Genomic DNA, 26,049 nt, shown 5'->3' on the forward strand with positions numbered 1-26,049 from the left:
CCATGAAGGTACGGTGATGACAATAATAAAATGTGGCAGTTTTACCCTTTCCTTAAAAAAGAAATCAGCTAATGCCCTTTTATTCCCTTTTAGGGAGTAGGCGAGGCCATTTTATCCCATCTACCTTTTGGAGACTGAGGGGGGTAGTAAAATGCTGAATTTATGTAGAGCCGCTATAGGTTTATGGCGCTGATGTTGCATGAAAATATGGATGAAAAGCATGCAATTTTAATTTTTGTTCTGTTTTCTCCAACACACTACATGATGATTTTTAGATAATGTAGTTTTATAAGAGTGTTATTAATTGTCGATTAATGTCCAACGTATGTATTAATTTAAGCAATGCATAATATTAACATTTAATTTTTAGGTTTGTGGTCGCTTGTTATAGACAGCGGTATGTAGTCATTTCATTAAGAGTATATAAGATGTTCTCTGGATTTCACTGTATTTTATGCTAACATAAACTTGTTTCTTATATCATTATTATCATCCGATCTAATTCCATGGAGCAAAAGACATTGTGGTTGGCAGCGGTAGTTATATATTACTCGTTGCCCTCCACATTTGAGTTTCTCATGATTTCACCCTGATGAGGATTATTATTATTACCTCAAGACCTCATGGAGTCAAAGACTCATCTGGGAAATGAAGCACCCTTATAAATTGATCACTGAATACCTTAACAGTATCTTCTGCAGCAGTTATCATTCTACCATTTTCATCCATTAACATCATCTTACCATAATCATTCTTCCATCTACTTGCGACTTATCTAAAAAAACTCTGTGGGGTTTTTCTTTGCCTGATATGCTAATTTCTGCTCATACTGCACTTTTGTTTTTCCTTACTAACAGAGCCACTCTTCTTGTAACTGATTATTACCATTATTCATCCTGTACTGCCTTCAAAGTCCTTCTTTTTCCAGATTTGATGCTTAATCTCCACTCTTTCATCATTTTCCACCCATTTTACACGTACCTTATTTAGCCTTTTGACCTTCAGAATATATTCACACAATGATGCAGTTATGTATTTCTTTGTCAGGTCCCAAGCAGTATTTATTTCCTTACTGCTCAACTCCTCATTCCATGCTATAGCCCCAAGTCACATACTCTCCTTTACATGCTGCCTGAGATAGTTGTCTCTGAAGAACTCAAGAAATTAATTTTCCTTATTCTCAAATGTTCTCTTCATATGAATCTATACTGCAATAATTAAAATCACTCATAATAATCACCCTTCCTACCTTATGTGGACACCTACCTTTTATGTCTTACCTTATGTGGACATAATTCCCATGCTTTCATCAACAGCACACTCAATTCCTTGTTGTCTTTTCTATGTTCATGAAAAACACTACCCTTCCATTTCTATTCCAGTGTATTCTGTCATTATTCACTAATTCCAATGTATTCTGTCAGATGTCTTTGAAAAATCCAGCAGTATCATCCTGTAGCTATTCTCTTCATCCAACTCACCTGTCACACTGTTATAAAAAGTTTGTAAGTTACTAAGGCATAACTAATCCTTCACAAAGTCATAGAATAAATGCTGTTTTTCCCACATTTCCTTGTTAAGAACAAAAAAAGCAATGTATTTTTTTTTAAATGCTTATCTCTATCGTTGTGAAAAATACATCAACTAATTTCATATATTTAATATTTAACCCCCCCCAATTCTGTATGGTAGATAAAATCTTGTCAAAGCTCCTTTCTCTGAGTTAATGGATAGTAATATATATATATATGTATATATATATATATATGTATATATATATATATATATATATATATATATATATATATATATATGGTTTTTTTCCCTTGCATAAAAATCTTCATTTTTCATTCTAGAAAATTTGCTACACAGCCCATGATTTAAAAAAAAAGTTTTTGGATAGTAAAAGATGGTTTAGTGCAGATTGTGTAGATAACGTAAGTGGCCTTCCGTTGCAAGTTGTTGGATTCCAAGGAGGTGTCATGTAATAATAATTAACTTTCTTTTGATATTTGTAATTAGTATTAATTATGACCATTAAGCCTTTGTTCAACAGCAGTTGTATAGTTATCAATTCTATAGCACAAAGTTGTCTGCTATCTGTAGGTGTCCTTGTCATACATATTTAGCATTTGGATAGCATTTCTTTGTCATCAGGAAAGTGCATTATATAACTTACATCAGTCAAAAAACCCAGATTTTGGATTCAGAAGATGCCAAAAAAAAGTTGTGTATGCAACATAACAGTGCAACTGTATACTGTTTGCCAAACATTGTTTTTTTCTGAGAATGGTAATAGTTTTTGCAGTTAATGTCAGATGAAAATTAAGAAATATTGTCTATGCAAAAAAAGTTTTCTCAGTGCTGACATCTAGTATAGGATTTTAATTCTAGTTATAGCCAACTACTACTACATTGCCATTACAGTTTGATCTTGCATTATGTGCTGTGCTTGTGGTTCTATGTGATATATTAATTCAGAGCAGAAGCCAGTCATTTAATATCTGGTACCAGGAGCTGGTGCTGAATAAATCTGATTGAATATTGTATTGCTAGGTTTGTATTGTTATTATTATTATGCTGTTGGGTTTTTCTCTATGCTAACTCCACAAATCTGGATTTTACAGGCTGAAGTTATCAGTTCTATAATATATTATTTACCGTTGTTGAAGTGATACCACATAAGCACTTGACATTTATAAGAACACATATGCAGATAGCAAACAACAGTGCACAGAACACACGTTGCTAATTGTTTCATATCATTAGTTAAATTAAAAATAATAATAATCAGCTTAATGTAAAACGTGCTTATTCTAGTGAACTGTGTGTTTTTGCAAACATACATTGTGAAAAATAATAAAAAATAATGCTGATAGAATTGGTACCCAAACACATTTGAAAGTTTAAGATATGAAGTAATTACACTAATTTTTTGGCAGAGGTGTAAGCCTTTCATTTACAACCATTTATTAGAATTGGATATCATCGGAGATACTTCTCATACACAGGCTTATACGTTGGTTATGCATTACTAAATCACTTAAGGAATTGACAACGTAGATATGAATATAAATTAAATTACACTTCCGATGTTTCGGCAACGTCACGTTGCCATCTTCAAAAGGAACTTATAAAAAAAGGCACGTGCACGTAGGCACTACAACACAGTAACTGAGAATGAAGTGATGAAGCTATTGTTCTCCTAAAAGTCCTGATGGTGCCCTCTAGCGAACTAAGCTTGGCCATTGGGCTAAAGGTCTGCTGATGTAAGCCTCCCAAATTTGCAGCAGTCTCATACAACCAAATTTGTTGAGGTTAGAGTTTCTTAGGGCTGAGGCTAATTCCATAAATAGTCTTTTGAAATATATTCGAAGAAACATCGGAGATAGTTATCATCAATGAGCATCTTTGGAAAAGTTTCAGATAAGGAAAGAAGGGATATTTAATGAAAAATTAAACAAGTAGTTTTACTTTGGGGGGGGGGAACTCTCATCACACCCTGAATACAGACTCCTCATTTTATCCAAACACTAGTAACTCAGTGACTGATCACATTTATATGCTTAATAAATAATTGTAGAAAGTTTTTCCACTTGGAAAAAGAAATTAAACTTGCCAAGAAATTATATTCTTGTTCTCATGTAATCCTTTATCCAAGTGTAAGCAAACAAAGTTTGTGCATAAATTATCTTCATAACTATATAGTCACGAAAATACTTCACATGTAAACTTGCTTTGTTTCATCATCATCATCATTGTCTCGACAGCCCTACGTGGGGGCCTGGCCTTCTTCAGAAACTTCTGCCAGCCTTCCTTATTCAATGCCAAACTCCTCCAATTTTTGACTCCTGAAACCTTAATGTCTTGCATCACTCCATCTTTCCATCTTAATTTAGGTCTTCAATTTTTCTTTTTCCTTCTGGCTTAGCATTAAACATCTTTTTAACTATTCTATTACTATTCATATGTATAATGTGTCTAGCCCAACTTAATTTATTTATTTTTATGTACTTAATAATGTCTGGCTCATTAAATAATCTGTATAGTTCATGGTTATATCTTTTTCTCCACACACCGTTCTCTTGTACTGCACCAAAAATATATCTGAGAACTCTTCTTTCAAACAGACCTAGCAATCTTTCATCTGCCATTGATAATACCCAGTTTTCAGAGGCATAGGTTAACACTGGTCTTACAAATATTTTGTACATCATCTTTGTTTTTCTTGAGATCAGATGTGACTTTAGGTGTTTCCTAAGTCCACAAAAGCATCTATTTGCGGAACGAATAAGTCTCTAAATCTCAGTACTGATATCATTTTTACAATTAACTTCTGATCCCAAGTATACAAAACTTTGTACAATTTCAAATTTATAGACTTTGTTTTTTCTACATTATTCTGCAAATTCATCTTCTTTGCTGCCTTTTCTAAACTTATGAAAGTTTCTTCCATTGCTTTTCGTGTCTTTCCTATATCATCAATATTGTCTGCATATGCCATAATTTGTACTGACTTGTAGAAATAGTTCCCCCTTGTATTAATGCCAGCATCTCTGAAAACCTTTTCAAGTGCTATGCTAAACAGTAAGCAAGCTACGCCATCCCCTTGTCGAACGCCATTTTTTATATATATTGGATCAGACCACATGTTCTGAATTTTGATCTGACAATGAGTATTTTTCATTGTAGCTTTAACTAAAGCAATAAGTTTGTACTGACTTGTAGAAATAGTTCCCCCTTGTATTAATGCCAACATCTCTGAAAACCTTTATGAACTACAATTCATGGAATATGTAGTTCCCCCATTGCAATAAATAAGTTAGTTCTATCTATGCTATCTCATATGGTTCTGAAATCTATGAAAAGGTAGTGTGTTTCAATTCCAAATTCATTACATTTTTCAAGTAATTGGCGTATATTAAAAATCTGATCAATTGTATATCTTCCTTGATGGAATCCACACTGATAATCGCCAATAATATTCTCTACATAGGAATAAAGTCTCTTAAATAGAATGTTAGAGAAAATTTTATAAGTTGTGCATAGTAAATTAATTCCTCTATAGTTAGAACATATCATTACATCACCTTTCTTATGGATGGGACATATGATGCTCGGATTCCATTCGTCTGGAATTGTTTCATTAATCCAGATTTTGTTGATAAGCTGACACAGCTGCTTGAAGTATTTTGTTCCTGCACTTTTAATTAATTTTGTTTGTATTCTATCCATTCCTGGGGGCTTATTGTTCTTAAGTTTTTTAATAGCTGCCTCCACTTCTGCATCTGTATCTTCTAGATCTTGGTTCTCTTCCACATCATCTAATTGACCAGATATATTTGAATTCAATAGTTCATTGAAATACTCTGCCCATCTTCCTAGTATTTTCATTCCCACTCAAAATTATACCCTCCTTATCCCTACATAACGTTGTTCTAGGCTGGAAATCTTTCCGACTATTAATTAACTTGTGATAGAAAGATCTGCTTTCATTCATACTTCTGAGATGGTCCAATTCTTTAAGTTCATCCTCATAGTATTTCTTCTTTCTATTCTTATGCACTCTTTTGTCTTCTTTTCTTGCCAAACGATATTCCTCCACAGAGTATGGTTTCTTTGCTGCATTTGTTTATATGACTCATTTTTTAATACAGTCACACATTCTGCAACAAACCAATAGTTATACTTAACTCTACTGACTTTCCCTAATACTGTGTCTGCTGTTGTTATTATGACATCCCTAAGAACATCCCAAGCTTCATTAACATTCTCACCAATGGTTAGACTAGATAGGTTTTCATTGATTCTCTTTCCCTCACCATATTTGGCTTCAACTTCTAATTTCTTCAATCTTTCCTTATTAAACTTTCTAGCATGGGACCCATATATCTTACATTAGAGATTGTGCTTCTAACCTTTGATATAATCACATAATGATCAGAATCAATATTTGCTCTTCTGTAGGTTCTAACATCCATTAAATTTGATAGGTGTCTTGCGTCTATTAAAAAATGATTGATTTAATCTAAAGATCCTTTAGATGCCTACATCAGGAGACTTCCATGTCATTTTATGAATATCTTTATAATTAAACATTGTACTACCAATAACCATATTTCTTGAAGAAGCAAAGTTGATCAGTGTCTAATCCCATTATCATTAGTCTCATTATGTAAACTATATTTCCCAGTGGTTGGCCTGTGTGTATCCTCTTTGTCTATCTTGGCACTTAAATCACCTATAATAATTTTTACATCCCTCTTTGGACATTCCCCAAATCTTATCTAATTCATCATAAAACAACTCTTTTTCAGCATCATTCTTATCTTCAGTTGAAGCACGTACAATAAAACTGTAGTTAAAACCTGTCCTTTAATTCATAACCTACACATTCGAGGTGAGTTTGCTTTAAAGTCCATGATAAGATGTTTTATCCTCTTTTTTATAATGAAACCTGTTCCAAACATGTGATTTTTCTTTTTTTGGCAGCTATAAAAAATAATATAAGTTTTCTTTTCCATAATCGCCTCTCCTGTCCAACTCATTTCTTGTATAGCTGTAACAAGAATCCTGTATTTATCCAATTGCTCCAGCAGCATTTTTAAAGCTCCAGATTGGTAAAGAGAAATTACGTTCCATGATCCAATTTTCAAATCGTTAAGACATTTGCCATTTTGTCACCATTTAGTCCATCCAGCACTTATTTCTTTAGATTTCATAACAAGTTTTTTTCCAAGGTGGGGCATCGGCTCCATGCCCAACCACTAACCTGGAGGACCAGGCCTCCGTATTTATGTGCCTGGGGGTGTAGCTGGGTTACCCTGTCTCCAGGGGTCATAAATACGGAGGCCTGGTCCTCCAAGTTGGTCTCCCATTTTAGTTGCCTCATGCGACATGCATGGGCTACAGTGGGGCTATTCTTATTCCTCGCCCACCACACAGGGGACTTGCTTTGTTTGCACTTGGATAATGGAATAAACAAGAATATTATTTCTTAGCAAGCTTAATTTAAGCTTTATTGTTGCCAACACCATGCATGACTTATTAAAGGATTAATGGAATCATCTCAGCTGTTCAGATAAATACACCTTGTTCAATTGATTATATTTACTATTATTATTATTTCGTGATACCTCCAAGGAGTCCAGAGACTCATCAAGGGAGGGCACCTACTCAACTCTCCGTCTCCACTACTTAATCCACTAAATCTATACCAATGCCATCTCCTGCCCACCACCACAAGTATTTTTGTCTGTAAATTGCACGTGTATTCTGAAGGCCAATTTGTCTGTATGTTTACCCAAGTAATTTTTATTTTATTTTTTTAACACCATTTGTAGGTTAGGGATTGTTACTTTAAGCCATCCTAACCTTATAAAATATCAGGAATGCTTGGATTGTTTTTAAGTTTGCAAACTTTTATTTTTTTTTTCAATAACACTCCCACATGCTAAAGGCCACAAGGCCTGTAGCAAATAAATGTCGCGTGTAGGCAGGGATCAAGAGCAAAGTAATCTGTTGATATTATTATCCAGGCCTCCATGGAGTCAAAAGACTCTTCATGGGAGGTCGTTTTTAGGAAACACAAAGTTTATCATACCACTCCTTGAGCCCATTGACCATTCCTGTTCTTACCTCTCTCTCTCAGGCAGTGCATTCCATGTTTTAACCACCCTCCATGCAAAGAAACCACTCCTCACCGTCTTGCTCACAGCCTCCTTTCATAATTTCCAGGGATGGCCCCTTGTCATCACCCCTTCTCGCTGTTCGACCAAGCGCAAGAACTCCCCAATGCCTACCCTGTAACTGCTGTCTCTCAACAGTTTAAAAGTCTCGATCATATCACCTCTCCTTCAGTCCACCAAACTCTGCAGTCCACATTCCCTCAGTCGATCCTCATAACTGACATTGTACAGTCCTGAAACCATCTTTGTTATCTGCCTCTGTACCCTTTCCACACTTAATTTATCCACTTCAAATCCTGGGTACCAAACCTGCAAACATTAGTCTAAGTGTGGTCTGATCAGGCTTTTATACAATGGAATGATAACTTTTATCTTGCAGGTCAGCATCCTTCTCAGTATTGCCGCAATCCTCTGAGTTACCTTCACCACCTTTGCAATATGCTCCCTGAATTCAGTTTTCTATTGGTCATCAGCCCTAGATCTCTTGTCTTCCCTACTTCCTCCAGTGTAGCTCCACCAATGAGTATGCATCCTCCCATCGATGTGTCCCAAACTTCAAGACTTTACATTTTGCTGCATTAAACCGAACCCCCATTCATATGCCAATCTGTCTAGTTTATTCAAATCATCTTGCAGGGCTGCCACATGTGCAGTATTACTGATAATCCTTCCCAGCTTCACATCATCTGCAAACAACTGAATATCCCCTTGCAATCCATTGACAATGTCATTGATATAAAGGTTGAACAATACAGGTCCCAGTATTGAGCCCTTGGAACTCCACTTGTAACCTTCTGACTCCTTGATATTGCCCCACCACACACAACTCTCTGATACCCTATCAGACAGCCAATCCTGAATCCATTTGACTAACCCGACATCTAAACCCATGTGCTGCAACTTAAATATCAGCTTATAATGTGGCACCCTGTCAAACACCTTTGCAAAATCTAAAAAAATGGCAGTATATGCCTTTCTCTCATCAACTGCTCTTGTCACTTTATTATAAAAGGCAATGATATTACTAAAGCAAGCGCACCCCTTAACAAATCCATGTTGATTCTCACAAATAACATTACCCTCATATGCCCAACGCTGTATATAGTCCCTCACTAATTTCTCCAAGACCTTAACAACTACTGATGACACACAAAGCCTATAATTAGACACTTCCAGTCTGCTACCATCCCTGTGCAGCTGCACTACCTTACCTTGCTTCCATTCCTTGGGTACCTTTCACACAGCTAGACTTATTGAAGAACCAGGTCAATGGAGTTGTCAGTTCTTTAGCACATTCTCTCAAAACCCATGGTGATATACCATCCAGTCCCACAGCTTTACTGGTATCCAGAGTACTCAGTATTTGGAACACACTCTCCTCTTGCACCTCTAAATCCTGAACCTGCCCTATCCCTCTAGTATTAAAACCTTCTTCTCCAGGATGAAATACTCAATTAAGTGCTTATTGAACAACTCCACTATGTCCTCTGCATCAGTCACTCTATTCCCATTTTTATCCCACAGTGTCATTCTTCCACAATAATTTTTCCTTCCACTGGACACATAGCTGAAAAATTCCCTAGGATTTTCTTTGGATCTTAGTGCCAATCTCTTCTCATATTTCAGTTTTGCCTTCCTCACCATACTGGTCACTCTCCTGGCCTGCTTCTTATATTCTTCTTGTATCTGCCCTCCACCTCTCTCCTTATATCTCTTCCATAGTCTCTTCAACTGTAGTTCCTTTTTTATATTGTTTGTCATCCACTTTACACCAAATTGTGTCCGCTTCTTCGCTCGTGGAATACAGCTTACTATTGCTGCTAACAAATACCCTTTCTTAAAGAAAATTTTTTGTTGTTAATTAATACAAGAAATCTTTCTAAAAATTGACTTCTGCTGAGCCAGCGAACATTATTGTACAACAGAAGTTCCCTATCATCATCATCTGCCTGTAATTTAAATAGCCGCCGTTGCAGGGCTTTTCCTCGAACAGAATTTACAATTTTAAATGTAATATCCAAAACATCTTTTGTGTTTAATCTTTTACTACACAGTACTTGTTGGTGAATAATAGAGTGGTATGTTAAAAAATCTGGATATTTGTCATAGTTTTTACATAATGAAATGAAGCCTGATTTATTACCTATCATTGCAGGAGCACCATCAGTATTAATAGACACAAGTTTAAAAAGCGGAAGTTTGTGTTGTTTCACAAATTCATCAAATGCCGAAAAAATGTCTTTTCCCCTAATCCTTCCCAATAATGGTATAATTTTCAAAAGTTCTTCTTTACTTGAATAATCTTGAAATACCATTTAACTGAGCAATATCAGTGAAGTCGTTTGATTCATCAAATTGTAATGAAAATGCAACACACACTGGTGAATGTCTGACATTAACCTAGCCTGGAAACTTTTCTCTGGCAATTGGAACTCTTCCTTTCGGCAATTTGAAACCTTGTCTGCAGCCTAGAAGTAGTCTCTCTAGCGAACGTCGCGAACTGAGAAGCTCCTTTCTGGAAGAGGGAAACTTTCTCTCGAGCAACATGATCTGGGCAGTCTCTCTGACGACGACTCTGGACCGGGCAGTCTCTCTGACAGCAATTCTGGAACCAGGACCCCTTCTGCTTGCTTCAGTCCCTTTTTATTAGGCCTCCTCTGAGACCTCGCATGAAGTTTGGCAACCTCCAAAGAATCGGTATGAGTCTTTCATCTTAAGTTTTAAGTTCGGCATGCCTTTTGTTCTCCTCTGCTTTCTTTTGATTGTAAGTTGCCGGCCATCGGAAAGTTGTTTGAACTCTTTCATTTCTGACTGACTTCGGAGATGTTTACACTTAGAACCTGCAAGCCTTTCTCATACATACAAGTTTCAATAACAATCTTTCTTCGGCAACAAAAACATTGTCTTTGTTTTTAACACTCTAACATATTCTTATTAAAGCAGTATATACAGTTAGCTTCAAAAGAGTTATTTACAAAAACATCTAATACAAACTATACCGAGACAAACAAAGTTTATTTTTTTTACAATATTCACATGGGACTTAACCTAAGTAAAAAATCGATGTAATGTGCTTTGGAATATTTAAGCTACAATTGAGTTTTTACACTTTGCTTATAATCGTATTCACTTGGCTCGCTGTTTGACTTCTACTGATCCAAATTAATTCATTTACCCGGACTTATAAGAAAATTACTGATTTGACAATTTTAATGAAAAATAAATAAACAATAGCAATACACTTAAAGCGCATTAAAAATAATACAAAATAATTATAAATAAAATATTATGTTTTCAGTTTTAATTAAATTTGTAAGTAAGGAGGAATACACGAGATCTACCAAAAATTGCTCTTTGATTGACGGGTTGAACACTCCTGCTATATATCAAACCTATATATGCTACTGCTGTGTTGAGTTGGAGGAGTGAAGGAGGAGTTTAAAGATAGACTGACTGGAGAAAATTACTGATATTAGCTTAAAAAAACTACAAATTGATCTAAGAAATATTAATCTATGAAAATATTGATGGCAGAAAGCTATAGGATAGAGACCACAAGGATGACTGAAAGTAGTAATACCACTGCTGTTAATATGGCCAGTTGAAAAATTGCAAATGAATACCTAATTGCTGTTTGTTTTATTTTCATAAACAAACTGATCATCCATAACTGGGAAGTGGAATAAATCGGGGAATGAGACAACAGTTTAATGAATGCAGTTTATCATCTCTGTCAGAGAAACATCATTGGGAATGTAGTACAAAACTTCAACATTCACATAGGCATCGCAGAGGAATAGAAATTATTAGATGGAATTAAAATGATTTTAAGAGTGAGAAACTGATTTTATACAGTATTTGGTATTCACATTCTAAGGAACATCTATCTTTGCACGTGTAACATGTTATATATCTTGCTTATTACATCTCATTCCTACATCATCATCATAGCCTTCGTATATTTGAAAGAAATGTTTACAGTCTTCCACTATATTGACTATACAACTGAACTGATTTTCTTTTATTGTCAGTGCTGTTGCAAAAATAATAAATAAATGATACATTTACAAAAGTAATAAATAAATGATACATTTACAAAATAAATAAAAGATTAAAAGATCTTTTTACATTAAAATTTCATGACTGACCATGCATTTTCATTGACTGATTCTATTCATGTACCGTACTCTAGACTCACTGCTCATCACAGAATCATTGAGGATGACTAACATCTCTATTAGTAATAGACTCATACGTATTAATTTCTCCCATGGAATGATTTATGAAAAATACAAAATTGAGATTCTACAGAAGGATTTTTGGGAATTAATCGAGGATAATGCATAGGCTAAATGTTGGTGAACAATTGGAAATGTTAAGGAAGTTCCATTTTCTGCTGCTTACTGATTATACCAGTCAATTGCCATTACAGTAGGAGCTAACCAGATTAATGGCTAATTTGATGAACCAGAAAATAAAAAAGAAAGCAGCTCAGGACGGTTAAACAGTGAAAGTTTATGATGAGAAGAGTAAAAGCATAGGGGTATCTAGCACTCAGAACACTAATTCAGTATATGTTCCTTTGGTCATAAAAAGGAATTAAAAACCTTGATTCATCCTATATGTGATATGAGGAATCTTTATAAGGTATTTTTCAAATGAAGGTGAGTTAGTTGGTCTCATATGACACAATTTCTCACTCTGAGAACCTGTAGTTTTTCCTTTCATAAAAGACAACTGGATTGCACATGCATTTACAAATAGACATGATATACGAGGTGGTATCAAAAAGTTTCGAGACTAGCTCTGTTTACGAGAAATTACTTTATTTATCTACGTTTACACACTATCACCTTCAAAATAGTCCCCTTGTATCAATACAGCGCTCCCAGCATTCTTGCCACTTCTAGAATGTGTCCTGGAAGTCTTCTTTTCAAAGCTTGTCAAGCACTTTCTGTGATTTGCACCGGATCGATCTCCGCAGTGGTGTCAAAACCGTGACCTTTGAGCTGGATCTTTATCTTCAGGAAGAGGGTGAAGTCTGCAGGAGCCAAATCTGGCGAGTAGGGTTGGTGCGGAAGTGAGATGTTGTTTCTGGCAAGAAACTCGCACGTCGGTGACAGGGTGCATTGTCGTCATGGAGCATCCAGTTTTTCACGCGCCACAGATCTGGTCGCTTTCGCCGAATGTCCTTCCTCAGGCGCCTTAAAACCTGGCAGTAGAACTCGCTATTGACGGTCTGGCCCCTGAGGACAAATTCTCGATGCACAATGTTGAGCTGCAGACCTACCTCGCCTTTTTCGGTTATGGAGATGATGTGCTCTTCCACTGTGAAGACTGTTGCTTTGGCTCAGGGTCGTACCCGTACACCCAAGTTTCGTCACCAGTAATGATCCTCGAATTTCAAGTTTTTTCAAATGTGAATTTCACTTTGCTCTGCTGTCCATGATGAAATCGCAGATGTGGTAATGCAGGTCGTCAGAATAACATCAGTTGCACAGCTTCCAATGTACACAGGACAATGTCTTTTGGCACACTAACTTATGAAGGTAGGTGCTCCCTGTGACTGTGTGCCTTGAATTTCACATTTTTTCAAACGTGAATTTCACTTTGTTCTTTGTTCTAACTTGCTGTCCGTGATGAAATTGCAGATGTGGTAACGCAGGTGGTCAGAATAGCATCAATTGCACAGTTCCTTATGTACACAGGACGATGTCATTTGACACACTGACTTATAAAGGTAGGTGCTCCCTGTGACTGTGCGTGTAGCCTTATGCTGCCATCTGTTGGCATGTTACAAACCTAGTCTCGAAACTTTTTGATACCACTTGCTAGTCATTAAGGTATAAGAGATAGCTAGCAAGTTGTTAGGCCTAACATATGATGAAATCAACTGACACACCATTTCCAGAATCATTAGAAAAAGACAAAAAAAGGAAAGTGCTGTTTAAACAAACAAGGAAAAGGCATAAAAGGAGAAAAAAAGAAATTGCATCAACCATTTACTGGTCTTCTAAACTTACCTTTTTTGACTTTTCACTACAAACAAACAAACAAATTGCGTAAAGCTAGTAATCTATTTTTCCAAGGTTGCAAAGTTGCACCCACACATATATGTATAAATGAATGATGTAAAACGCCATATATCTCTATTGTATATCAGCTCAGTTTCTCCTAAGTTAGCTAAAGTTCTCAAGAAATTTAAAATCTAGACTTCTTTCACTCCTCTGCCCAAGCTCTTACTCAGTACACCTAAACAAAAACATAACTTAAAATATCCTGGCATTTACTGTCGTTGGTGCTGCAACGTGCTATTTTGGTCAGAATGAAAAATCCATTGAATTCATGTGGAAGAACATGAGAGACATCACTTGTGGCAGAACTGGAGCTGGTGCACTGTCCAATCATGTCCTTCTGCTGACCCTAATTGATGAAAATTCTATCACTCATCCAGTCATCTGGAACAAATCAGAGAACATCTTTAGATGTTATGACAATTCAAGAGAAGAATTATGGAATCTAAAGAAATCATCCTCAGTCCATTATATCTTAACACTAACCTCGGCTATAATCTCTCTGATTGTTACTACGCTGCTATCCCACTTTGGCGTTCATGAGACCATGACCATGTGCACATGCCAAACAATACCTTACCTTACCTATCCTCTTCACTTCCTGCGGAGCATAGGGCCTCAACCATTGATTTCCATCTGACTCTATTCAATGCTTCTTTTTTGATCTCTTTCCAGGAACGTCTCAGCTGTCTTGCCTCTGTTTCTAGTTCTCTTCTCCATGTTATCCTGAGTCTACCTCTTTTCCTCTTGCCTTGAAGATTCCATTCTAGTTCAATTTTTGCTATTTCTTTATCTGGGTTCCTGATTGTGTGACCTATCCAGTTCCATTTTCTTTTAGTGATTTAATTTCTGATGCTGGTTTGACCTTTTCTCTCCCAAAGTTCTATGTTTGTTATTTTATTTGGCCAGTATATTCCTAGTATCTTCCTCAAGCACTTGTTTATGTAGATCTGTATTTTATTTATGTTTTCCTTTGTTAGTGACCATGTCTCAGCTCCGTATAGTAAAACTGGTTTAACATTAGTGTTGAAGAGCCTAATTTTGGCTTTTAATTTTATTTCTTTGGAGCCCCAAATTTTCTTCATCATACTGAATGCAATCTGTGCTTTCTGGATTCTATTTTGTATGTCCTGTTTGGTTCCTCCTTGTGTGCTGATCACTGATCCCAGGTAGACAAAGTTATCTACCTGTTCCAGTGTTTTCCCTAGTATTTCAAAGACTAATTCTTGTTTGGGGTTTATCTTCATTATTTAGTCTTGTTATGGTTTATTTTCAATCTGCATTTATTTGCGTCCTGGTTTAAATTATCTATTTTCTTTTGGAGGTGTTGATGTTTTTGTGCCAAAAGGCATGTATCGTCTGCAAAATCCAGGTCACTGATTTTATTTGACCATCCTCATTGAATGCCAGATGTTTTCCTCATCACCCAATCAATAACAATCAGAAAGATGGTCGGACAGAGCATACATCCTTGTCTTACTCCTGTGTTTGTTGCAAATGGTTCTGATAGTTTGTCGTTATTTATTATTTGGATTTTCTATTTTTCATGAGTTTTCTTTGTTATATTTATGATTTTCTGAGGAATCCCATAGTGCTTCATTAACTTCCATATAGTCTTTCTGTCTATGCAAATGCATGTTCAAAGTCACTAAATCCCAAATATAGGCTACTCTGCCACTCTATTGACTATTCAACAAACAATTATTGTTAATGTTATTATCTGATCAATACAAGATCTGTTTGGCCCGAACCCAGCCTGTTCTTTCCTCAGTTTAGTTTCAATTTCTTGTTTCATTCTTTCTAGCAAAATTCTAGTAAATACTTACAACATTTAGAAGTGAAATCCCTCTCCAATTTTTACAAAGTGTTATATCGCCCTTTTTTGGCAGTTTCACCAGGAGTCCTGTATTCCACTCTTCAGGCCATTCCTCCTTTTCCCGTGTTTGATTAAATAGCAGGTGTAGCATTTCAACAGTAGTGTTTATATCTGCTTTAAGTAGTTCAGTCTGTATATTGTCACTCCCAGCTGCTTTATTGTTTTTTGTTTCTTCACTGCCTGAGTTATTTCTAGTTCAGTTATATTTCCTGTATTTATTTTAAGTATTTCTTCTTCTGGTGTTTCTTGTTCTAGGTTTTCTATTTCTCCATTTAAAATTACTTGGAAATGTTGTACCCATTTTTTTTCTATGTCTGCTTCATTTGTGGGTAACTTTCCTTGTTTATTTTTTACAGGCCTTTCTCTTTTAAAGCTCTTCCCAGCTAACTTTCTTGTTAGCTGGGAAGAGCTAACAACCTCTTTGGGTCAAATTTACTTGCTGCTTCTTCAGCCTCTTTGCACATTTCCTCCAGGAAAACTCTTCTATCTTTCCTTGCACTTCTTTTTTACCTGTCTGTTTTTAAGCCTGTATCTTTCATTTATCCTATTTCTTTTGTACTTCGCAGAAGTGTATTCCATAAAGCTTTCCTTTCTTCACATAATGTGATGGTTTATGTCTATTTCCTTATGTTGTTCTACAAGGCTTCCATATTTATTCCTTAATGTTACTTTATATTTGTCTTTAGTATCCTTGTGTTTCAGTTTGGATATATTGTATTTAATTCTTTGGTTCTTGTCTTTAAATATTTTTCTTAGTTTCATTTTTATTTTTGCAATCAATAATAAGTGGTCTGTAAAGGCATCTGCACTCTCCAAACTCTTACATCTGTCAAAGAGGTTCTCCAATTCTGTTTATTAAAATATGGTCTATTTGGTTTTTGGATTTCTTATCAGGTGATATCCAAGTCTGTTTATGGATGTCTTTATGTTTAAATAACGTTCCTCCTATGATCATATCATTGAAAGTGCAAAAGTTTTTAGGATTTCTCCATTTTCGTTACAGTTTCCTTAACTTTTTCCCATTATTCGTTCTTATCCCACATTACTATCTCCTACTTTTGCATTCATGTCACCTATAATTAAAAGCATATCATTACTTTTTACTTCATCTACTTCTTTTTGCAGCATGTCATAGAAGTCTTCTTTCTCTTCTGTTTTTGCATTGTTTGTTGGTCCATATATGTTTATTACAGTCACATTTCTGTATTAATTTTAAATCTAGCTTTGATGATTTGTTCAGAAACTGGTTTCCATTCAATTAGTGCTCTTCTAGCATCTGTTGTTAGCATGAAAGCTATACCTATGTGTGTCATCTTCATTCTGGTTTCCAGAATATAAAATGTATTTGTTTGATGTTAGTTGGATTTCTCCCTACCATTCCATCTTGTCTCATTTAGACCTAGTATTTCTATTTTGTATCTGTCCATTTCTCTGGTTAGTAAGTTAGCTTTTCCACTTTCGTACAAAGTCCTAATATTCCAGCATCCAATTTTGGTTAAATGTTTTGCAGAAAACTCCAATAAAAAACCTCTATAGGTTTTTTTCTTGGAGTTTTCTGCCTGTCTGCTTCCCTAATGGGGCTTTCACTGGCTTGCTTCATTTTCCCTAGTACTTCTCCCTCTTGATTTTGTCTCAGTTTTCCAACAATGGTTGAGGTTTCTGTAGCAATATGTTTTTTCCATATTATGGTTGCTAGCCACAAGTACAACCCTCCTCCTTTCTCATCCGGACTTGGGACCAGCAATGGCAGAGTTTGCCAAACAATACAGTGTATCCAGTAATACAGTAATGCCTTCAGTCAGCAACGCATTGGCAATTTAATTTATAGCTTTTCTCTTGAGATTTTTTGTGTTTCTCTTTCATGTAATGCACTCAATGAAGTCTTCTAAGAAGACGAAACTAGCTGTGCACTTTAATTAAATTAAATAAAAAAACGGTGTTTCTATTTTATCTCTCAGCTTCCAGTCATTTTATTTACTTCAAATATATATATATGTATATAGTACTTTTTTTTTTTAAAGTAGTATGCAATATTTGCTATAGTCCTTGAGATAAGAGGGGTAGGGTCAGTTTTTTTTTCTGTTTTCCTTTATTTATTATTTATTTTATTTTTTAATGTGGTTCCCACCCACAAAGGTTATAGTAAACGTATAGTATTATGGGTGGGCTAAAGATTTTTTCTCCCCATTTTTTAAATTTTATATATATTTTTTGTAATTTTTTACTTAAATTGTTTCTAAATATATGAAGAGCTAAACATACAACTTGTTTAAGTTAAGGGATATTACATCCCATATTGTTTCTTAGCCGAATAAAAAACTCAAAAGAGTTTCATGCCGAATATAGAAATTATATAAAGTTCGGCGATTCCAAGCGTAAACAAATACCTGGATAGCAGCAACTGACCCTTAAGGTAGTGCAAGCTGAGGCAACTCATAGCAAAGGTGGAGCAAGATCTGATCACTATTCTTGATATTTACCCATAATGTGAACTTAGCTCCTAGGAGCTGTTCAGCATTATGAGAGAAGGTCACTACCCAGACCGGTTTCAACCTTATGTATAGGTGAAGTGGGCTCTAAAAATAAGACGATCCCGAAAGATCGCCCAACTCAGTTGTTCCACTCGATGACAGGCTCACTCCGTCACCGAGAAGAACTTCTCAGCATTGGATCTACCCAGTGGCAGGCTCACCCCACCACCAAGCAGAGCCATAATCTCAACAGTGGCCCCACTCAGAGACAGGCAAAACCTACCTCCAAGTGGAGCCTCTCAAAGCCAGATCTGCCCCACACCGGTTTCCACCCTCATTGAGGTCTCATCAGTGAGTAGGTAGACCTAATTAATACTAAGTTTGTAGCGAACAGAACTTACATCCCTTCTATGAAAATTGCCAAGTGGTATCCTAATAAATTACTAAATATATGAAGAGCCAAAGGCTTCAATTCGGCGACATATAACTTGTTTAAGTTAAGAGATATTACATCCCATATTGTTTCTTAGCCGAATAAGAAACTCAAAGAGTTTCATGCCGAATATAGAAATTATATAAAGTTCGGCGATTCCAAGCGTAAGCAAATACCTGGATAGCAGTGATCGGAGCTTGCTCCACCTTTGCTATGAGTTGCCTCAGCTTGCACTACCTTAAGGGTCAGTTGCTGCTATCCAGGTATTTGCTTACGCTTGGAATCGCCGAACCTTATATAATTTCTATATTCGGCATAAAACTCTTTTGAGTTTCTTATTCGGCTAAGAAACAATATGGGATGTAATATCCCTTAACTTAAATAAATTGTTTCTATTTTTATTGCAAATTTTCTAATTTTATTTCTCAGCTTCCATTCATTTAATCTATTTCAAATATATATAAAATTTCATACTACTTTTAAAAAAAAAGTAGTATAAAACTTGGTATTTGATACATTCCTTGAGGTAAGAGGTGGGGGGGGGGGGGTCAGTTTTTTTTTTATGTATGTGGTTCTTACCCACAAGAGGTTATTAGTAAACCTATAGTATATTTGTGTCGTGGGTGAGGCAAGGATTTTTTTTTTCCATTTTTATCAATTATATATATTTCTATTTTATCAGTTTTTATCAATTATATATATATATAAATAAATGAAAAATAAATAATTTTTCATTTATTTATATTTACATAGTCCAGAGATCCTACTCTACAGACCAAATATGGAACTTTATCAAGCCAATTGAGGCCTCCGGTAAGCAGAACAATGGTCTCACACCAAGTGATGAAATTAATCTGCCACCTAAAGACAGTCACGTACATCCATGCCCACGGTGGTAGTATTCAAACATGCGACCTGTTGGTTGGAGAGCAGGTATGCTAACCATGTGTCCATCCACTAGTAAGGGCATCATCATCATGTTTGGATGAAGTTCCATTCGTCCTCAGTCTAATATACAGGGTTGAAAAGTGAAATGAAAAAACTATAGTCTAATATTTGTGGTAGAAAAATGACATCTTTGTAAGGACAGATTATAAAATCAGATGTCATTAAAACTACAAGTGAATTGTAACTTGGCTTTTCCAGGGCAAATCCTGTTTAACAAACTTGATTAGTTTTTAAGTTATTGTTACGAATTGGACTGAGGAAATAATTTTACATTGTATATTTGGATTTTAGTAAGATGTTCTGTGCAATACCTTCAGAATCATAAGGTTGTGGAATATGGCATTGAGAGTAAGGCACTGAAGTGTGAGAGAAATAAAGAGATGGAATGCAGAAAATAGTAATCAGATTTTTAGTTGGGTTCTTTTAACTAGTGGTTTCTGCAGGAATCAGGATCAGTCGTTAATTTTTTGAGTGTGTGATTATAAGTAGTGTCAAAATCTGCAAACAGTGACTGGTGGGAAGAATGGTTAACAACAGTGAGTAAGAATTACTACTTCAGATTCCCGTAGGATATATTACTGGTCTGATGTTATTGTTATTTTTAATTATGACTGAAGCAACTAAAGCTAATTGCTTGAGCCATTCAGAGTATCTGCAGACTGGACAAAATAGAATATTTTTAAATTAATAAAAATAAAGTTCTAAAATATCTTTTTAACTGTAAAAAGTTACTGCACTACTGATCAGTTTATGGAACTCCTATTGACTTATTGAAATAAATGACTTATTGAGTCATTTAAAAAAAAAATGTGGATCTTGAGTAAGTGCATTTTTTTTGTATGGTGACTTGGATTTTGCATAATTTTTTGAGTCCTGCTGATTATAGTGCTCTTGGATGGATGGATCTTTTGTAGCCTTTTGATTTTCCATTGAGGTCTGATGATGATATAATCTTTCTTGTATTATGTTCTTTATTTTCTTGTATTCTTTGTTTTATTTATTATTTCTTCAATTAGGATTTATTTAATAATTTGAAAAATATCTTCTTTTATTTTAATTTCTGTAGAATCTTCTTTACTATATACTTTAAAATATATGAAATTAATATGAAAATGTTTACCAATGAAGTGAACTTTTTATGTAGGTATTAAAACCATGCAATAATGGCAGCATTACTGAAGAAGAGAGCTTTAGCTCAGTTTTCCCAAGTTTTGCAGGTAAAAAGTTTTAGTTTTTTTTTTCCTAGTACAATTCATTTCATATTTTGTTTTATGTGTTTGTCTGTACCATATTGTTGGTGTTAATTTCCTTATCTAATTGTTTTGTCATATTTAATTCAAGGTAGATATTTATTATCTCTTGCTTAAAGCTTTTACAATGTTTATCTATATTTTTATGATTCAGATGTTAATTATTTCTCCTTAGTATATATTAATTACCCATAAATACTCTTTTCTCTCTATATATATAAGTATGATTTTGAGATACTAAATTTAGATGGATGTGATATAATGTTTCACTGAAATCAACAAATGAAGTTATGCTTCAATGAGATATACTAGAAAATATATTTCATAAAATACTTGACATACTTGAAAGTATATACAAGTTTATATTTTCTGTCTAGACAATATTATGTGTGATGTTGGAAGAATCTTTATCTTCTTTGCAGCTAATGTGTTCTGTTCCACAAAACTTTGGTCTTTCTTCTGTATATCAGTGACCCTCTCCAGTTGATTGCAAATCCTTTTTCTCATTGGCACTTGTAATACATAAATCACTACAACTTTATGAACTTCTGCAATCCAAAATTCTTTTCCACAATTCATCCTTCAATGAGTTATTGATAACTTGTTAATTTCGTTCCCAGTAAACTCAGTTTTGTTTGATTTATTACAGAAAAGAACTATTCTTTCTTTTGATAACAGACAAATCTTTAGAAAAATGAGATTTTTCATAATATAAACATATTACAAAGGTATTACTCGGAAAACATCTTTTAGGTTTATACAAAACACAAATCTGTCATCTCCTTGACTACTCTTCTCCCATTTGAGGTGATGCTCCTAAGAAATCTTTAAAAATACTCAATTGAGTACAGATGAGATCATCTAGTTTGATTAATAGCCCATCCTTCACCATTTTAAAATAGGATTGTCCATGGATTATCAGAACTAACAAGGATTATTCACCTACTCTCTTCTGAATTCGTTAAAACACCCCTTCACAGAACAGATTTTTCTTTCTCTCAGTTCATTGCTTCTTCTGCTAGCTTCTGTAATAATCTTTTCTCATATTTATATTTATTGGTAAATATACAGCTACAATGCCCTGAGAATCTGTGAGTGAAAAAGCCAATGACATTTAAAGAGGGTCACTCCTAAACAGAAGCAGGCAAAATAGCCGTAAATATAATAGTTTGTTAAGAGGAGTAACATGGGAGTTCCCCAGAAATAATATCCGTAATTTACTTGTGTCTTATAACCATACAACCCCTGTCATTGGCTCTCTACTCATAACCCCCCCCCCTCACAAAAAACACCTTTAAAAATAGCATTCGCTTAACATACATATCAACACAACACAAGCATGTGTCATGGTTGCACGTCACACATTCAATGAGTGCATAAACTTTACAAAAGGGTACATACCAAAAAACCATCCTAACATACACTGCACAAAAATTATACATAACTTTCCTCAAGAAATTCCTCAATCAAAACATCACACCAAAATTCGTGGTAGTATGCGGTAACAGCACAATTAGCAGAAACAAAAAAATTTGGTACCAGGCATCCCATGCTCTCATAAAACAAGCCATAAACAACAGATTTAAAAATAAGCAACAACCATATTCATACAGTCACAAAACAAAAAACCAATTGAAAACGCTACTGACCCCAAACGAATGGGCAGTCTTTTGAGATATTACCCAATCTCACATCAACGACCACATGCTATTATTAGAAGCTCGACACGCAAAGAAATGGTATGCACTAACAAACACCCAAAACAACAATCTATCTGCTTCCACCCCTTCAGATATTACTGCCTTAAAACCCACAAAAAACAATTCCATCATCAATCTATTGCACCACAAACTCACACCCGACGAAATCACCATCCTGAGCAAAGGACTGAACTTTGGCATATCCCCAAAATACATACAAAACAGAGACATCATTACCGAAATTCAAGTGAAATTAGAGTATGATCCTAACAAAGAAACAATATTCCACAAAATTAACAACATCATAAACAGTAAAATAATAATAAAACCAAACATCACCCCCAACTTACAAAAAGCCTTCATATTTGTAAATTTAGGGACACAAAAACACACTTGTTGAACAAATTATTTTATTAATTGCTAATAAAATAAAACTTGACATTTCGACCTATCGAGGTCATCATCAGAAGAATACAAGTGTATAAGGAACCAAGCTACATGCTTATGCATAGTATATACCGGTAAACTAAATCTACGTGGTTAATTAATCCTTTTTCCTAGCCTGACCTCTAGTGATTAAAAATAAAAAAATAATAATAATAAATAAACTGCTACAATAAACTGCTCAAGTCCTCTAATATTCTTCTGGATAGTTCTGATTGTTATAATATGATTTCTTTCACTTGCTGTTCAATGTTACAAACACTTCCTCAGGTTGTCTTCTTGTAGTGGGATTTTTCTATGGCTAGTTGAGGTTGTTATACAGGTTGTAGATGGGTCCTCCACATTCTTGAAATGGTTATGCCATCATTTTTGTTGAGATTTGGGTCGTGTTTGAGCATTTCACATGACTCTTTAAATTTTCTCTCAAACCAAGTTTTGGTGCAGTGTAGGGACTTGGTATTTTTCCAGTCAATTCTGTGGTATGTTTGGAGTGCGTGGTCAGAAAGGCCGGTTTTTCCAAAATGGAGGTATTTAATGTGTCATTTGTGTTCATCTTTCCCCTATGTATGGTATGTTACATGCACATTGTATTTTGTATACCCCTGGGTGGGCTAGATGTGGAAGAGGATCTTTAGAAGAACTGAGTAGGTGTCTTAACTTATTTGGGGGTTTAAAGGTGGTTTTAATGTTGTATTTATGTAGTGTTCTGTCTATTTTTTCAGAAATGCCTCTAACATAAGTAATGGCAATAGCATTCTTGAAATCTTTTTTGTTCTTACTGGTATCTTTATGGAGGATCTTGTGATTAGTTTTTTTTACTGTATCCATTTTTGATAAATGTTTGGTTGATGATCTTCTATTCCTGGTTTAGAGCCTGTTCATTAGAACATATAGTTAGGGCTCTGTGTTTGAGGGTGCTTATGACACCTAGTTTTTGTGTTGGGTGGTGGTAAGAATTTTTGTGTATGTATTGGCCTGTAGGTTTGCGGTAAACTAAGAAGGAGAGACAACCAGAGGGAAGACGTGTGACAAGTGTGTCTAGGAAAGGAAGAGAGTTGTTTTTTTCCATTTCAATGGTGAATTGGATACATTTGTGTTGTTTGTTTAGGTGGCTAAGGCATGTATTTAGAACTTCGTGGCCATGGGGCCAAATGGCGAAAATATCGTCGACATATCTGAGCCAAATTTTGGGCTTTAGACATGCTGTCTCTAGAGCACGTTGCTCAAAGTCTTCCATATAAAAGTTAGCTATTGGTGGTGGTGTGTGTGTGTGGGGGGGGAGTGGTGAGCCCATGGCTGTACCTGCTTTTTGAAGGTAAAATTGTTTTGCCACACGAATTATCCAGAGCGGAGTACGTGGGCAAAGAGGGCCATGATGTTGTGTGGAAATATGTTCTGTAGGAGCAGGATCGTGTCATTGATGGGGACATTGGTGAAAAGGGAAGTTATGTCAAAGCTGACTAATAAATCTTGGTCATTGAGTGTAATGTTTTTAATTTTATTAATGAAATGTTGTGTATTTTTTATGTAGGAAGGGGACTGACCTACCAATTCCTTGAGTGTGGCAGCTAATTTTTGGGCTAGGTGATAATTTGGGCTGTCAATTCCTTCAACAATCAGATATAGCGGTGTGCCTGGTTTGTGTATTTTTGGCTAGCCATAAATTCTGGGCGCACGGACATAATGAGGTATTAATTTTTTTTGTTGTTTCTTCGGGCCACGTGTGGACTGATTTGATTAATTCAGTTGTTTTCTTTTTGTTACGTTTTGTGGGGTTGTAGTTTACCATTTGGTAGGTGTTGTGGTCCGATATTAAATGGTTCATTTTTTTAATGTATGTTGTACTTCTTCAAGAGGTATGTTGGTGAATAACAAAACCACATCTAAGCTTGCAAGGATATCTGTTTTTAAGATGGAGATGCCTTTTAATTTTTCAGTGAAATACTTAGAATTCTTTATGAAGGAATCTGATTTTTTATATTATCCTTCAAAAGACGGGTTAGATATTTAGCTATTAGGTATGTAGGAGAATTTGTTCTGTTGACGATTGGGTGGAGTGGAACTCCAATTTTGTGATCTTTGGTGCACCATCTAAGCATGGCATCAGTGGGTGTAGAGATTTCAGACTTCATTGTAAGTCCGAAGACCACCTAGTCATGTTCCGTATTAGGATATTAGTCTCTTTGATTTTTTAATTAAAGTTGGATCGACATTTGATATGTGATAGGTTGACGTGTCTGAAACTAACTCAGTGATCTTTGTTATGTAGTCTTTGGTGTTCAAAATAACCATCGAGTTGCCTTTGTCTGTCTTTAGGATGATTATATCTTTGTTCTTTAGGTTGGAGAGGGCTTGCTTCTTAAGAGGAGTTATATTATTTCAAAGTGAATAACACAATTTATGAACAACTTGATGGCTTAGCCATGGGCAGTTCCTTATCAGCTCCCTGTGCTGATCTGTTCATGGAAAAACTAGAAGCTGACATCCTTTCCAAAGTAAATCCAAAGCCATTGGTTTGGTGTTATTGGTTAAGATCTCCTTGATGAACTCACTCTCATATCTCAAACACGTAAACAACGGCTACCCAAAAAATATATTCAAAAAGATTCTTCATAGAAACCCTCTACAGCAACAACCGTCTGTTATGCAATATACATCGTCCATCGTCATCCCTTATGCAGGCTCAGTTTCAACAAAAATAGCTAAACTTCTGAAGTCTTTCAATGTCAGAGTTGCTCTCAAACCTGTTAAAACTTATATGCCACATTTTAAGATTTTCTAAGGACATTAATGCCTTCTTCAAATACTCAAGTGTATACAACATCCCATGTTCCTGTGGATTAAATTACATAGGCCAAACATCAAGAATCCTGGAAATTCTAAAAAAGAACATACAGGGGAAGTGAACAACAACAACAGAACAGATACTCTAGGATTAGCCCATCACTTCTCGATCTCTAACCACACCATCAATTGGGATAACAGCTCCATGCCTTATATAGAAGAAGATTTTCGATGTAGAAACTTCAAAGAAGCCACAGTTGTACTCCATTCGGGAGAAAAATCTAAACAGAAATCAAGGAATGATTCTGAAAGACATCTGAAAAAGCCTAATAAATTACTCAGCTTACCAGAATTTCATTTCGCTAAAAACTATATAATGCG

General features: G+C 35.3%; 1 protein-coding gene across 5 annotated transcripts in view; it reads left to right on the forward strand.

Annotated features, from left to right (window-relative positions):
* The first annotated feature begins 202 nt into the window (after positions 1 to 202).
* The window catches only part of LOC150093195 (integrator complex subunit 4-like), a 220,672-nt gene continuing 194,825 nt past the window's right edge, over positions 203 to 26,049 (forward strand). Inside the window, exons 1-3 of one of the 5 annotated variants that reach the window (XM_090413370.1) lie at positions 218 to 397; positions 1,857 to 1,984; positions 20,635 to 20,707. In XM_090413370.1, the coding sequence (XP_090269496.1) occupies positions 20,654 to 20,707 (54 nt within the window). In that variant the 5' untranslated portion in view covers positions 218 to 397; positions 1,857 to 1,984; positions 20,635 to 20,653. Of the gene's footprint in view, positions 398 to 1,856; positions 1,985 to 10,351; positions 10,386 to 20,634; positions 20,708 to 26,049 lie in introns of those variants that run through there. The other 4 variants (XM_090413371.1, XM_090413369.1, XM_090413368.1 and 1 more) reach the window with 4 other exon arrangements.

This window comes from Typopeltis vanoorti, chromosome 24, assembly GCF_054136105.1.
Source record: "Typopeltis vanoorti isolate ZY-2024b chromosome 24, IOZ_Tvanoo_1.0, whole genome shotgun sequence".
Lineage (NCBI taxonomy): Eukaryota > Metazoa > Arthropoda > Arachnida > Uropygi > Thelyphonidae > Typopeltis > Typopeltis vanoorti.